This window comes from Asparagus officinalis, unplaced genomic scaffold (genome assembly GCF_001876935.1).
Source record: "Asparagus officinalis unplaced genomic scaffold, Aspof.V1 AsparagusV1_Un106, whole genome shotgun sequence".
NCBI lineage: Eukaryota > Viridiplantae > Streptophyta > Magnoliopsida > Asparagales > Asparagaceae > Asparagus > Asparagus officinalis.
Genome location: NW_017972372.1, coordinates 252,740 through 266,487, shown reverse-complemented (window position 1 = coordinate 266,487; position 13,748 = coordinate 252,740). Strand labels below are relative to the sequence as shown.

Below are 13,748 nucleotides of genomic sequence, written 5' to 3'. Positions count from 1 at the left end.
GTTGTTGGCCTTAGTTTGGGGAGTATATATGTTGTTCACTAGTAGAAAAACTAGCAACCTAGACGGAACAAACTAGACGGAATTTTATTCCGTCTAGTTTGGGTCAAACTAGACGGAATTAAGTCCGTCTAGTTTGTTCCGTCTAGGTTGAAACAAACTAGACGGAAATTTCCGTCTCGTTTGTTAATCTAGAAAATAACGTTATCCCTAGACTTCCGTCCAATAATTACATCCAATTATTTGGACTTATAATATATGATATACGACTCAGATTTGGGTAGGAGACGAAGTTTTCTTCCAAAAATGAGCGTTTATTTTATATTATAGGAATAAAAAATTGGTACTGAAATTCGTAATTATTGGATCTGTCCTTCTCGGACGGGTTAGGAATATAGTAGTGCATACATCCAACTTTGTATACTTTGTATATTTTCATTCTTGAAAGTTTTGGCAGCACGTATTCGTTGTTCTCCGTGTACAATAAGCGTATGTTGTTCTGCGTTTCGGGCTATTGCTGATACGCATAATAACATCCGCACAGTGTACAGGGAGAACAGCGGGTAGGTGCTGCCGAAATTTTCAAGAAATGAAAATATACAAAGTATATGAAGTTGGATGTAAGCACTACTATATTCTTAATGGATAGAAGCCTTCCTATGACAGCCGATCAATTGGTGTAATTAGTTTCTACGTACGTTTCAAATATATTTTATGTAGAACTAAATTTATATTGTTAAATGATATATGAACGTATGTTAGATTTGTTTTGTATGTATAAGAGTCATGAATGTACTAGTAGTTGTGTGATTTGTCGTAGTTAATAATTATATATAATTTACAGATGAGGGTAATTCCTGACAAATCATGGATAGATATCCCACGGCTTCATAGATTTCGTGACACACGATACAAGGAGGGATGTGAAGCCTTCATACGTTATGCAGAAATGAATCCGAGAAAATTAGCAAGTGGTGCTATGTATTGTCCTTGTTGCATGTGTAGGAATTTGAAATTGCTGAATAGTAATGATATACGGATCCACCTAATGAAATCAGGTTTTGATGAAAAATATAAATATTGGAACTGGCATGGGGAAGGTATCACTGAAGATGAGGATCCAAATGTGCGTGTCGGTACGTCCGGTGGACAACGAATAGATGACACAGAAACAATGTTGAATGATATTTTTCCTCGACCTAGAGAATTTGAGGGTGATGATAATGTCGAGGATGATATCGGAGATAAAAGTGAAGATGATATCGATGTTGAAGCTGAAGAAGTAGGAGATGATGGAAGTGCCGAAAATATTGATGATATGCATTCCTCCGCAGAAATAGAACGAATATTGAAGCTACTAGAAGATAGTGAAAAGGACTTATATGAGGGATGTACCGAGTACTCCAGATTTTCATTTATGCTAAAACTCCTACACATTAAGACACTTAGCGGTATGTCAGATAATTATTTTGAAATGCTTCTTGATTTGCTTCGAACTGTAATACCTGGAGGAGTGAATAGCATACCCCAAACAACTTATCAAGCTGAGAAGATTGTCGCTGCTCTGGGTCTAGATTATAATAAGATTGATGCATGTCCGAATGATTGTATTTTGTACCACAAGGCCAATAAAGACCTTCAAGAATGTCCGACATGTGGAGTTTCTAGGTGGAAACAACGTACAAATTCTTCAATAAGGATTACAACGGAGACAGAGATAACACAGAAGAAAATTCCAGCCAAGGTGCTTCGACATTTTCCATTAGCTCCTAGATTGCGAAGATTGTACATGAACAAAGAAACGGCGAAAAATATGAGGTGGCACAAGGAAGATCGAGTAGATGATGGTAAATTGAGACATCCTGCTGATGCGGTAGCTTGGAAGCATGTTGATAAAATTTATCCTCGATTTGCCGAAGATTGCAGAAATGTAAGACTGGGTCTGTCAAGTGACGGATTCAATCCATTTGGGGTAATGAGCTCTGGTTGGTCTACTTGGCCAGTTGTACTAATGCCATATAATTTACCTCCATTGCTTTGTATGAAACAGCCATTTATGATACTTTCATTACTGATACCCGGTAAACATGCACCTGGAAATGATATTGATGTTTACTTAGAGCCTCTAATTGATGAGCTGAAACAACTATGGTCTGAGGGTATTGTAACATATGATGCCCATTTAAAAGAATCGTTTAGATTACGTGCTATTCTATTATGGACGATTAATGATTTTCCAGCCTATGCTAATCTGTCTGGGTATTCCACAAAGGGAAAGTGTGCTTGTCCTGTATGTGGTCCGGAATTTGAAGCTCTTCAATTACCACATAGCCGAAAGAGTTGTTATTGGTTTAATCGAAGGTGGTTGCCCTTGAGTCATAAGTACAGAAAATTATCAGCTAAGTTTGATGGCACAGTTGAGAAAAGAATGAAGCCGCGTCAACTCACAGGTACTGAGATCGTTCAATTACTTGAGGGGTTTCCAAAAGTTGTGTTTGGGAAAAAACGCTATTCTAAATTTAGCCCGCTCAGAGTAAGAGATTATTTAAAGTCAAAAAGGCCACTGAAGCGTAAGCGAAAGGTCCGGAAAATGCAAGTTGAGGAAGAAGACCAAAAATTACCTAGAGGATGGACTAAATTTAGTATCTTCTTTCAGCTACCTTATTGGCAAAATCTTAAAATCCGCCACAACTTAGATGTCATGCATATTGAGAAAAATATATGTGATAACATAGTATCAACTCTCCTACAAGATGCAAACAAGTCGAAGGATGATCTACGGGCGCGCCAAGATCTGACTGCTTTGAATATCCGAAATGATTTGCAAGCTCAAGATGTTGGACTTAAAAAATTAAAGTTGCCTCCGTCTCGTGTTACACTGACAAATGAGCAGATGCAACGATTTTGTGAAATTCTCAAATCAGTAAAGTCTCCGGATGGTTACTCTGCTAACATTTCAAATAATGTCCAAGTGCAAGAGCGAAAACTCTTAGGTCTGAAGACCCATGATTATCACGTTCTTCTCCATCAATTGCTTCCTGTTGCAATCCGTAACAATATGGATAAAGAAGCGTCGAAGATTATTATTGAGTATTGTGGGTTTTTCAGAAAATTATGCTCTAAAGTCATAGATGTAGATGAATTTAAAAAACTTGAAGCTGAGGTCCGAGTTACTCTATGCAATATGGAAGTAATATTCCCTCCTTCTTTTTTTACGGTTATGGTCCATCTTACCCAGCATCTTGCAAGAGAGGCTAGAATCGCCGGACCTGTTACTTATCGTTGGATGTATCCGATTGAGAGGTAAATTATATTTTTTTTTGCATTCATTACTTGTATATGCGTTTTTGAAATTACCGTGCTAATAATTAGTTATTTTGATTCTAAGATACTTGGGCTCCATGAAACATAATGTTCGCAATCGAGCTCGTCCAGAAGGCTCGATAGCTGAAGGATACGTGGCAAATGAATGCTTTATTTTTGCATCACGTTACATGCGCCAGAAGAAAACCACGGCTCAAGTACCAGATAAGGAGAGAAAGCGTGAAAAATATCCGAGATCTCTCTTAGAACAAATTCATGCATATGTGCTGGAAAACCTTGATATGTTCGCAGACTATCGAAGGTAACAAATAACACCCGAAATATAGATGAGACTATTCATTTTACATAATGTTCGCAATGCAAACTTATATATTGTTTATGTAGGCGACATTTGGAGAAGCTTAAGAATGAAACAACCGGTAGGAATGCAGCGCATAATATTCAGAAAAGACATAGGAAAGAATTTTCTGATTGGTTAAGATTTGATGTAAGTATTTAACAATTAATTTATGAACATTCATAATATAACATCCCCTAAATATTCTGAAATTTTTTGTCTTAGGTTGATAAATCACTTCTTGATGGTACTACGTTACCAGATGAAATTATTATACATGCACAACGCCCTTATTATGAAGTGAGACGTTATAATGAGCATTTGATCAATGGATATAAATTTCGAACGCTAGAGACTGATGATAGGAGGGTAACTCAGAACAGTGGGGTCATGGGCTTGTTTGCTCAAGAATGTTTTTCAAGTACAAGAGATCAGAACCCAATTCTAGCTGACATACTATATTATGGCCAATTAGAAGATATTGTTGAAGTAATTTACGGGTTTGGTAAACCAAAACAATGTACTTACACGATGTTCAAGGTTCGGTGGTGTCCTGCAAAAAAGCAAAAGGATCATTATGGATTTACACTTGTCAATCTCCATCGAGAAGTATATACGGATGAGAAATTCATTTTTGCAGAACAAGCTGATCAGTGCTTCTTCGTGAGAGATCCGAATGTCATATCTGATTGGGTGGTTTTGTACAAGGAGCCAAGATCTGTTGTTCTACCTAATAACAATGAAAAAAATATTGAAGAAAGTGAATATAATTATAGTGAACCAATTGGTTCATCTGATGATGTTTGGCAAGAATTCTCTTACGCACAGAATGTGGCGTTGGATGTAGGTATGTAATATATATGTTACACTGCATTAAAGTTTTTTAGCTAATCATAATAAGAACAATGCATTTCATAATAACTTATCTCATGAGCATGTATATTTTTTTTCTTAACTATGTTAATAATTGAAATTGCAGATGAGGAGGATGAGGAGACTCTTTGACCTCGAGGGTGATCGATCACGTAGTATCACCCCTGGTAGTGGTGCTGATGATACACTACCATCTCCGGATGCAGGTATAAAAATTAATTAATACTTTAATATATTTTATCAATTATTAATTATCTAGCTAATAGTGATTAATTTGTTGCAGATGCGGGTTATTCATCACCTGGCCCCTCTGATGCAGTACCAGAACCATCCCCTGATGCAGGTATTCAATATTATAATGCTCAATTATAATGGTTAATTAAAAACTATATTAATGATTCTCCTTTCTTATGTAGGGGATACTTGGACACCGACATATCCATCTTATACATTCCACACGGACTTGCGGCCAAAGACACAGGACTATCTTAGTTTACCTTTACCTCCAGCCTCTCATAAGTCTATGGCTGACGCAAGGAAGTACCATACACGTGCTGCGAGAAAATTAGAAGAAATGCGTGAAATGATTGAGACACGAAAGAAGGTTGCACTCGCAGCAAAGGAAAGAGAGATAGCGAATGGTAAATTGTATAAATACTTTTAATTTTCACATTTGTATATTATATGATATATTATCATGTTATTATTGTAGGTGCTAAGAAGGATCGTATCGAGAACAGACGTGGCGGAGGTAAGCCTGATTCCAAACAACCGCCAAGAGGAATGAGGGCAATAATTCGGTGGAATAGTTCTAATTTGCCCGTTGGTCCATGGTCGACCCGCTTGAATGCATATATTGGGGTTCTAGTGCGTAGAGCGACCATTATCAACCCTTATTTTCAATTTCGAGAACTACCATGGAGCGCATACGAGGCGATATGGACAGCGCTTATGGTAACTACATATTGCTATTACTTTTTATTTATTAATAATTAGTATTTGATATTAAATTATCTTTCCTAAATGTGTATGTAAATCTACAGGACTGCTTCTGCCTTGAGGACTTTGAGGGGGCTTGGAATTATGTGTTCAATGTTAAGGTTGAAGTAGTTCTCAAACAATGGAGGCATGAGATCAAACATGAAACCTATGACAGGTATGAGGAGGACTGGCAGAGGTTTTTAAACCTCGACGCCCGAGTTGACGAGGTTCATTTCACAGCTCTCCTCATGTATTGGGACAGCGATGCCTCCAAGGTTAGTTTCATGAAAATTACTTTATACTTTTAAGATATTAATTTATTGCATATTTGCTAATTTTTTTCTTTTAAAAAAGAATAAATCCACGAAGGGGTCAGAAAATAGAAGAAAGAAGCTGCATGACCACCACTTGGGCTCACACTCCTATGCCAATCTGGAGGATGTTTATTGTCAGGATACGGTAGATTTCCGTCTAAAGTTTTGATGAATTTAATGATTAGTATGATTATGAGTGTGATAATATATAATATGACAGGGAAAATCATTAATGCCAATACACTTGAGGGCGAAAGCGGCGTATGGCATTTTCCGTGATAGATATAGGGGTGATGAGAAGAATCGAGATAAGATCAAGGCAAATCTCGAGTTGGTGGTGAGAGTTATACATATCTTGTGTAGTATTATTAATTCTATTTTGTTGTTAATATTATGAGGAAATGAGAACACAAATAACATTGTCTTTACCATGAATTAATTATATATTTGTGCTTTAGGAGGGATTTGAGGCTGCATCAAAGGAGGCTGCAACTGTGTATATGTCGCAGCAGGAGGAACAATCTGAGCCGGACCCTCACATGCTTTCTGCAGAGGACAACATTACTCTCACACAGCATTTGATGGGTCATAATAGGTATGGATGTAGAAAATTTGAATCAATTTGAATACTACATTCCTATTTATATTTTTTTATCATTATTGAATTCGAGAGGTAAATTTAATATTTATTTCTCCCTAAACATAGGAGAGGGAGATATCCTCTGCATGGTGTTGGAGCTTCACCCGGCGTAAGCATGAGGTCATCCACAGCATCCTCCACAGCATTTACATCCATGAGAGCAGCCCCGCCTCGGTTCCAGGCTATGCCATTTGTCGCACGTATCTCTGCATATTTGCTTGACAAGATTGACTCGGAGCTACATATCCAGGTGACTAATGAGATGACAAGAGTTGCGCTGACGGCGAACTCGATGGATGATCTCCTGGGGTATGTCATGCAATATTTAAGCGGTGCGATTCCTCATAGCGCGTATGGTGGTGTTATACGGATTATAAGCTCGCTTGGCGATAATTCCGGTGCTGGTCAGAGCAGCACTCAGGTACCTTATTTTTTTCTTAAAATAATAAATTCATTTATATTTAATATGTATTAAACACCCCTTAATGATTATTCAATTGACCATTCAGAGTGGAGATATTGGAGGGAGCAGCACACGTTCTCGTAACCAGGATAGAGATACTGCCGACGACGACGACCGATGAGGTTTATGAGGTTTTTTGTGGATTTTTAATGCAATGAACAGCTTTATCTGTTATAACAATACTTATATGCGTGTTGGATGTTATAACAATACTTATATGCGTGTTGGATGTTATAACAATACTTATATGCGTGTTGGATTTGTTTATTATGCTGGAATTGATTATATTATGGCTGGATCTGTGCATTATGTTGGATTTGTATATTTTTGGGTTTGAATGGAATTGTCTAAAATCTTGATTATATTTGGATGGTTGGATGTATTCATATATACAGTATTTATTGTATGTATTCATGTATTGGTGTAATTGTACAAGGGAAATACAAATTGTAATATATTTTTTTTGCTGGAAAAAGAGCAATCTAGACGGAATTCCGTCTAGTATGAATCAAACTAGACGGAAATTCCGTCTAGGTTGTAATAATCAACCTCGACGGATTTCCGTCTAGGTTGATTCATCATAGACGGAATTCCGTCTAGGATCAACCTAGACGGAATTCCGTCTAGGTTGACAACCTAGACGGATTTCCCGTCTAGGTTGTTAACGTAGACGGATTTCCGTCTAGGTTAACAATCTAGACGGAAATATAACTTCCGTCTAGGTTGGTTTCCGTCTAGATTGATCAATCTAGACGGAAATCCGTCTAGTTTGATCCAAACTAGACGGTAACAGAATAAACCAATCTACCTAGACGGATTTCCGTCTAGATGACCCAACCTAGACGGATTGTAGACCAACCTAGACGGAAATTTCCGTCTAGGTTGGTCGTTTTCCTACTAGTGGTTGGCCTTAGTTTTGGTTTTTTTTTGTACCGATCTGTGTGTAGGAAATGTAATTAGATTGTGATAGGATGATAAGTAGAAGCATGAATCGGAAATGTAATTGTCTAATATACCAAGTAATTTTCTCTTTTGTTCGGTTGCAAAACGTCACCTAGATGCAGTCTGTCTGGTGCTTTATCCAACTTGCGTGTCCGTCATATACTATACGATGTGCATCTCCAGTTCATCAACCCAACGTAGAACGTAAGGCTAGCAAAGAGCCTACCCGAGTTTGCAATCCTTTTTCACTTTAGACCATGTACTACCCATGTCATTTCCTCACAAAACTTTTCTATGGACTGTCATTTGGGGCTCTAGACAAAAGATATTTGTTCCTGCTCCTATTTAATCAACCTTAAAGCTTATCTTTCCGTCCAACTAATCCCTAGCTAATAACATAGCTCACCCTTTGTCAACTCCTCCCAGTTTCATTTACTCAAATCATAGAGATGAGACTTGCACTGGCTCTATGTCTTCTCTTCATTCCGATATCCGAATCATACCAGTGTTTGGCTAATGAAAACTCTCACGAGGGGGTGGACCTGCAAGATAAAGGTGAGTTGCTGAAAATTTGGGTGCAAACTTAGCTGGTTAGTTATCATATATGGATACTTATTGGTAAGATTGAAAGATTTTAAGTGTTGAGCACTTCTTTTTGGTTTTAAGGAGAAAATAAGACATTCATTTCATATAATTAGTGCTACATACCGGAATATACTGTAATAAATGCTATTTGATAGGCCTTGCATTCAATGTAATTGGATTGTGTGTAGGAAATGTAATTGTTTGTGCAGGAAAGAGTATTCTTTGGATAATGGGAAATTGAAGGGAAGTTAGCTGTTCGAATTGAAGACAGACAAAATATTGAGAAAGACTAAAAATATTGGAATTCAATCTTAGCTTGCTTAAAACTTTTTCAATGAAATATGGTCCAAGCAACTATATTATAAAAATAACATATGATTTTTATATGGTACACAAGGACTAATTATTAAGAGAATGATAATTCTTTAGCAATATTGTTGAAAAATGATCCTTTTTGACATCGTATTTGAAGAAAGGAACATATAAGAATCTCGTGAAAAACAATTTGAAGGTTTCAATATTTGAATTGTGAATTCAAGTATTGTTCTCTTTCACATTAATAGGTACACTAAAGTTATGTATATATAAGAGAATTTGGTGAGAAAATAGTTTATAGAACTAAAGAAGAGTGAGGGTTCTTCCAACTGCGGTTTTTTTGTGCTCATTAAGTAGTCATGACGTGAAATCAAGAATAATCTATGTCTTAAGTTTGAAACATAAATTTTGTTTATTATTTTGCTTAGGCATGCTTTTAGCTTTCTTCTGATGTTTCTTCCGATGTTTCGTTAAATTCTTATCCAATTGGTAAGTAGGAGGGGCGGGAAGCCTAAGAATTCAACTGATGGGAGGATATTGATTGGGAATTCGAAAAGTAGTAAACTTAGATCATGGTTGCATTGGATTGATAAATCTGCTATTTTATTTTTGTTTAAAAGTTTTTGAAGCTAAAGAAATGGCCATTGTAACATATTTGCTTGAAATTATATTTGCCAGAAGGTGCTTTTCCTTTGGAGGGTTCTTGATTCCCTTGCCAATGTATAGTAAGGACCGTAAGGTAATCAGCCAGGTAACACTTTCTTTTATTGTATTGTGCTTTAGTTCTATTTAATCATAAAACAACTTGTTCTCTATTTCTAACTAGTACGTATTCGGCATTTTAAGCAGACTAATAATGGAAGTTGCTTACCGTCACCTCCTCATGCAATTAACTGTCAAGGGCAGAGAGCATTATTCAGCTCTTATCATACAGTGCTTGTTACAACTTAGATCAGTGGCCAGATATTTCTTATGCAAAAGCTAGAAGATGACAATGATCTGGCTCTGTGTTTGTAAAATACGAGGCAGTGCAAAGCATCCTTCAGATGCAAGTGGAAGGTTTTTTTTTTTTTTTTTCCCGTTCGGTTTACTAATTGTAAACTTGCACATATAATCCAAAAAAGTTTGTAGAGAGTAAAAGTGTTCAGTTGTACGTATAGATGGTTTAAGAATAGGTTTATCTTTTATTCGTAACTGATAGACAATGATCACATGGAATCAACTGCCTAATCCTATATCAATTAGGATAATGAAACTAGTTAGTTTAATCTGGATTCCCAAAATTAACTAGCTAGAAATCATGAACACACCGATCGCTTAATTTATATATATAAAGCACACTGGGTTGTTTCAAAGTAGATTTTGCGCGAAAAAAAAAAAACTGTAGCATAGCATCCTAAATGGAAATTCCGTCTAGGATGCTCAAAATTCCGTCTAGAATGCTTATTTAAAAAAAAATTAAAAAACATCCTAGACGAAATTTTCGTCTAGGATGAGTATCCTAGACGGAATTTCCGTCTAGGATGTTTTGGATATCCTAGACGGAATTTTCGTCTAGAATGGGTATCCTAGACGGAAATTTTTTTCGTCTAGGATAGTTATTCTAGACGGAAAATCCCGTCTAGGATATCCAAAACATCCTAGACGGAATTTCCGTCTAGGATACTCATCCTAGACGGAAATCCGTCTAAGATGTTTTCGTCTAGGATTATCCTAGACGGTTTTTAATTCCGTCTAGAATAATCCGTCTAAGATGTATTCTAGACGGAATTTCCGTCTAGAATACTACATCCTAGACGAAAACTTCCTAGACGCGTATCCTAGATGGAATTCCGTCTAGGATACTCATCCTAGACGGAATTATGAGTATTCTAGACGGAATTTTTCGTCTAGAATGCCTCATTTTTTACTTGTGAATTAAGATATGAATGTACAATAGGATAGAATAACGATGGGGTTTAAGCAGAAATCCAGATCTATATGTAGATATTAAATATTTATTTGAGAAAGGTGAGAGTTTTTTTTTATTATTAATATTGTTGTGCGCGGCGGAAGCCTCAAAGCGACACGAACAAGAACAAGAGATAAATCACAACTAATAAACCAAACACAATACCACAGCAAGACAACGAGTTTAATGTGGTTCGGCAAGTTGCCTACATCCACGTGGCAATGAGGGAGAGTTCTTATTATTAGAAATCAAGAGAATACAAATAGAGTTACATATCTCACCGATCAAACCCTAAAACAAAGCTCTAGATCTCTCACAAATCTCCCACAATTGGATGCAACAATCATCTCCCAAAGACTGTTCAAAGACGTCCTTGCTTAACCCTAACTAATCAGGATTAGAGTTATATATTAGCTCCAAAATGAACCAGATCAAATAACTGACCCAACTACAAACCCGCTACGCGATCGACCGTGGCGGTCGACCATGCAGGTATCGCGGTCGACCAAACTAATTACCGAGAGTTAAATCACCTATAGGGTCCGCCCGGTCAACCGCACGATTCGACGTGGCCTTCATCTCCAGAGGCCTCCTACTCTCCTGTGCATAGTTCGCGTCGACGCCGTAGTCGACCGCCAGTCTGCCTAGCTAATTCCTACTGATTTCCTAAACTTCTCTCGCCACTTCTTCAATTCTCCACCTCGGCGAAAGTTTCTACCAAAACAGAGCCGACACCAAATCATCCAAATGTCCCACTTGTTGCGTCCAGGACGTCGTGGAAACATCTCACGACAATGGACTCAATCCACAACAAGTCGGGAACCCAAACGTGAGCTGAAACGATCTCCCCCCATCTGAATCAAACCAGCTGCATCAAAAGACTGCCTACGTATCCTCTTGCCCAAGGAATCAAGCCGAACGTAGTTCACCTAAATGGCCTCCAAAGGCCTCAACACTGAAGAATGTTCAAAAGCTTCAAACAATGACCAAATTTCACACCTGAAACAACTTTGATCATCATATCTGTAGGGTTGTCATTCGTGTGGACCTTCTCTAATATGACGTCTCCATCATCTAAAACATCATGAATAAAATAGAATCTGACATCGATGTGCTTCGTGCGCGCATGATAAACCTGGTTCTTTGCCAAATAGATAGCCGACATGCTATCACAAAATACCCAAATGGTCTCCTATGCGATCCCCAAGTCATCAAATAATCGCTACAACAACAAAGCCTCCTTAACAGCCTCAGTTGGCGCCATATACTCTGCCTCTGTAGTAGAGAGAGCCACTGTGGACTGAAGTGTATATCGCCAACATACCGGTACACCTGCCAATGTAAACACATAACCTGAAGTAGACCGGCGCTTGTCAATATCTCCAGCATAATCTGAATCTATGTAACCAATATAATCCTACCCATTCTTCTTATCTTTCTGGAATACCAAACCAACATCCACGGTGCCTTTAATATACCATAGAATCTACTTTACGGCCTCACAATGACCCTTCCCGGGGTCGTGCATGTATCTCGATACCATGCTCACAGGCTATGAGAAAATTGACCTCGTACACACCATCACATACATTAAGCTACCTACTGCACTGGCATATGAGATTTTCGACATAATCTCTATCCTCAATTAAAATAGGCAACATCAACACTGAAAGCTTAAAGTGGGAAGCTAATGGTGTGCTAATTACTTTTGCATTGCCATTAAAACTGAATTTCTTTAACATCTTCTGCAAATAGCTCTTTTGTGTAAGCTTCAATCTCACATTCACCCTGTCTCTCTCGATCTCCATACCCAATATCTTCTTTGCTTCTTCAAGATCCTTCATCTCGAACTCGGATGACAGCTCCTCTTTCAACTTTCGAATAGCCAAAGAATTCCTAGAAGCAATAAGCATATCGTCAACATATAAAAGTAAATATATGTGTTCACCATCCTGTAGCTTGTGCATATAAACACATGGGTCATATGGGCTCCTCATGTACCCATGGCCAATCATGAAGCTGTCGAATCTCTTATACCACTGTCTCAACGATTGTTCCAAACCATAAAGCGACTTCTTCAGCTTGCAAACCAATTCTTCTTTTCCTACAGCTTTGAATCCTAAGGGTTGTGTCATGTAGATCTCCTCATCTAAATCTCAGTGTAGAAAGGCTATCTTTACATCCATCTGGACCAAATCCAAATCCAAATCCAATTGTGCCACCAACGCCAATAAAATCTGAATCGACGAATGCTTCACAATGGGTAAAAATACCTCGTTGTAATCAATGCCCTCAAACTGTGCATATCCCTTGGCAACTAATATGGTTTTGAACTGAATGTCCCCAATAGAATATCACTCCTTCTTCGCATATACCCACTTATAACCAATAGCTTTCTTACCCTTAGGTAGCTTTGCGAGTTCCCAAGTATCGTTTTTCTGAAGAGATCGCATCTCCTCCTCCATAGCATCCTTCCACCTAATCGAATCGGGGCTAGACTCTGCCTCCCTGAATGTGAATGGAACCATATCATCAACGACCTTCACTGATAATGCATATGCGACCATGACATTATTATACCTAGTTGGCTGACGAATCACCCTCCTCGGTCTATCTGCTACAATGGACCCCTAAACATGACCCTGCTCCTGAGTCTTACCATCCACTATATCCTTTATCTGCCCAGCTGTTATCTCATCTCCTCCCAGTGTCACCTCTGTAGGAGCCTTGATGGATACAATGCTATCTGGAGTGGGTGGATTTACATCTTCCTCCACCTGCTGTGATATCTCAACTGTCTGGTCTCCCTCCACCTGCTGAGGGACTCGAGGTCTCATCATTTACGTCTCATCGAATGTGACGTCTCTGCTAATAACTATCTTCTTGTCCTGTAGATCCCATAACTTGAAGCCTTTAACTTCATCTCTAAATCCCACAAAGACAACTTTCCTCGCCCTCGGATTTAATTTACCATCACTGACATGGTAATAAGCTGGACACCCAAATATCCGAAGCGACTCATATTC

The 13,748-nt window shown here is 38.1% G+C and overlaps 2 protein-coding genes across 3 annotated transcripts; both read left to right on the top strand.

Annotated features, from left to right (window-relative positions):
- Positions 1-1,149: 1,149 nt before the first annotated feature.
- On the top strand, positions 1,150-3,973 carry LOC109827288. Of its 2 annotated transcripts, none has more exons than XR_002243386.1 (3): positions 1,150-3,300; positions 3,386-3,808; positions 3,884-3,973. XR_002243386.1 is itself a non-coding variant. In XM_020394283.1 (3 exons), the coding sequence occupies exons 1-3, from the start codon at positions 1,172-1,174 to the stop codon at positions 3,818-3,820; spliced, it is 2,481 nt and encodes an 826-aa protein (XP_020249872.1). In that variant the 5' UTR covers positions 1,150-1,171; the 3' UTR covers positions 3,821-3,973. The 2 variants fall into 2 exon arrangements, 1 of the variants encoding a protein (XP_020249872.1); XM_020394283.1 differs by having other exon boundaries at positions 3,386-3,622; positions 3,706-3,973.
- A 649-nt stretch (positions 3,974-4,622) lies between these two features.
- Positions 4,623-7,196, top strand: LOC109827287. Its single transcript, XM_020394282.1, has 10 exons — positions 4,623-4,737; positions 4,815-4,874; positions 4,948-5,172; positions 5,244-5,485; positions 5,575-5,787; positions 5,867-5,971; positions 6,047-6,163; positions 6,285-6,421; positions 6,533-6,887; positions 6,976-7,196. The coding sequence occupies exons 1-10, from the start codon at positions 4,638-4,640 to the stop codon at positions 7,048-7,050; spliced, it is 1,629 nt and encodes a 542-aa protein (XP_020249871.1). The 5' UTR covers positions 4,623-4,637; the 3' UTR covers positions 7,051-7,196.
- The last annotated feature ends 6,552 nt before the right edge of the window (positions 7,197-13,748 follow it).

Coding starts and splice junctions, on each gene's coding strand:
- LOC109827288 (XM_020394283.1), top strand. CDS start 1,172: ATGTTGAATGATATTTTTCCTCGACCTAGAGAATTTGAGGGTGATGAT. Junction 3,301..3,385: donor TGGATGTATCCGATTGAGAG/GTAAATTATATT, acceptor TTTGATTCTAAG/ATACTTGGGCTCCATGAAAC. Junction 3,623..3,705: donor ATGTTCGCAGACTATCGAAG/GTAACAAATAAC, acceptor TTGTTTATGTAG/GCGACATTTGGAGAAGCTTA.
- LOC109827287 (XM_020394282.1), top strand. CDS start 4,638: ATGAGGAGGATGAGGAGACTCTTTGACCTCGAGGGTGATCGATCACGT. Junction 5,972..6,046: donor ATGTTTATTGTCAGGATACG/GTAGATTTCCGT, acceptor ATAATATGACAG/GGAAAATCATTAATGCCAAT. Junction 6,422..6,532: donor CATTTGATGGGTCATAATAG/GTATGGATGTAG, acceptor CCCTAAACATAG/GAGAGGGAGATATCCTCTGC.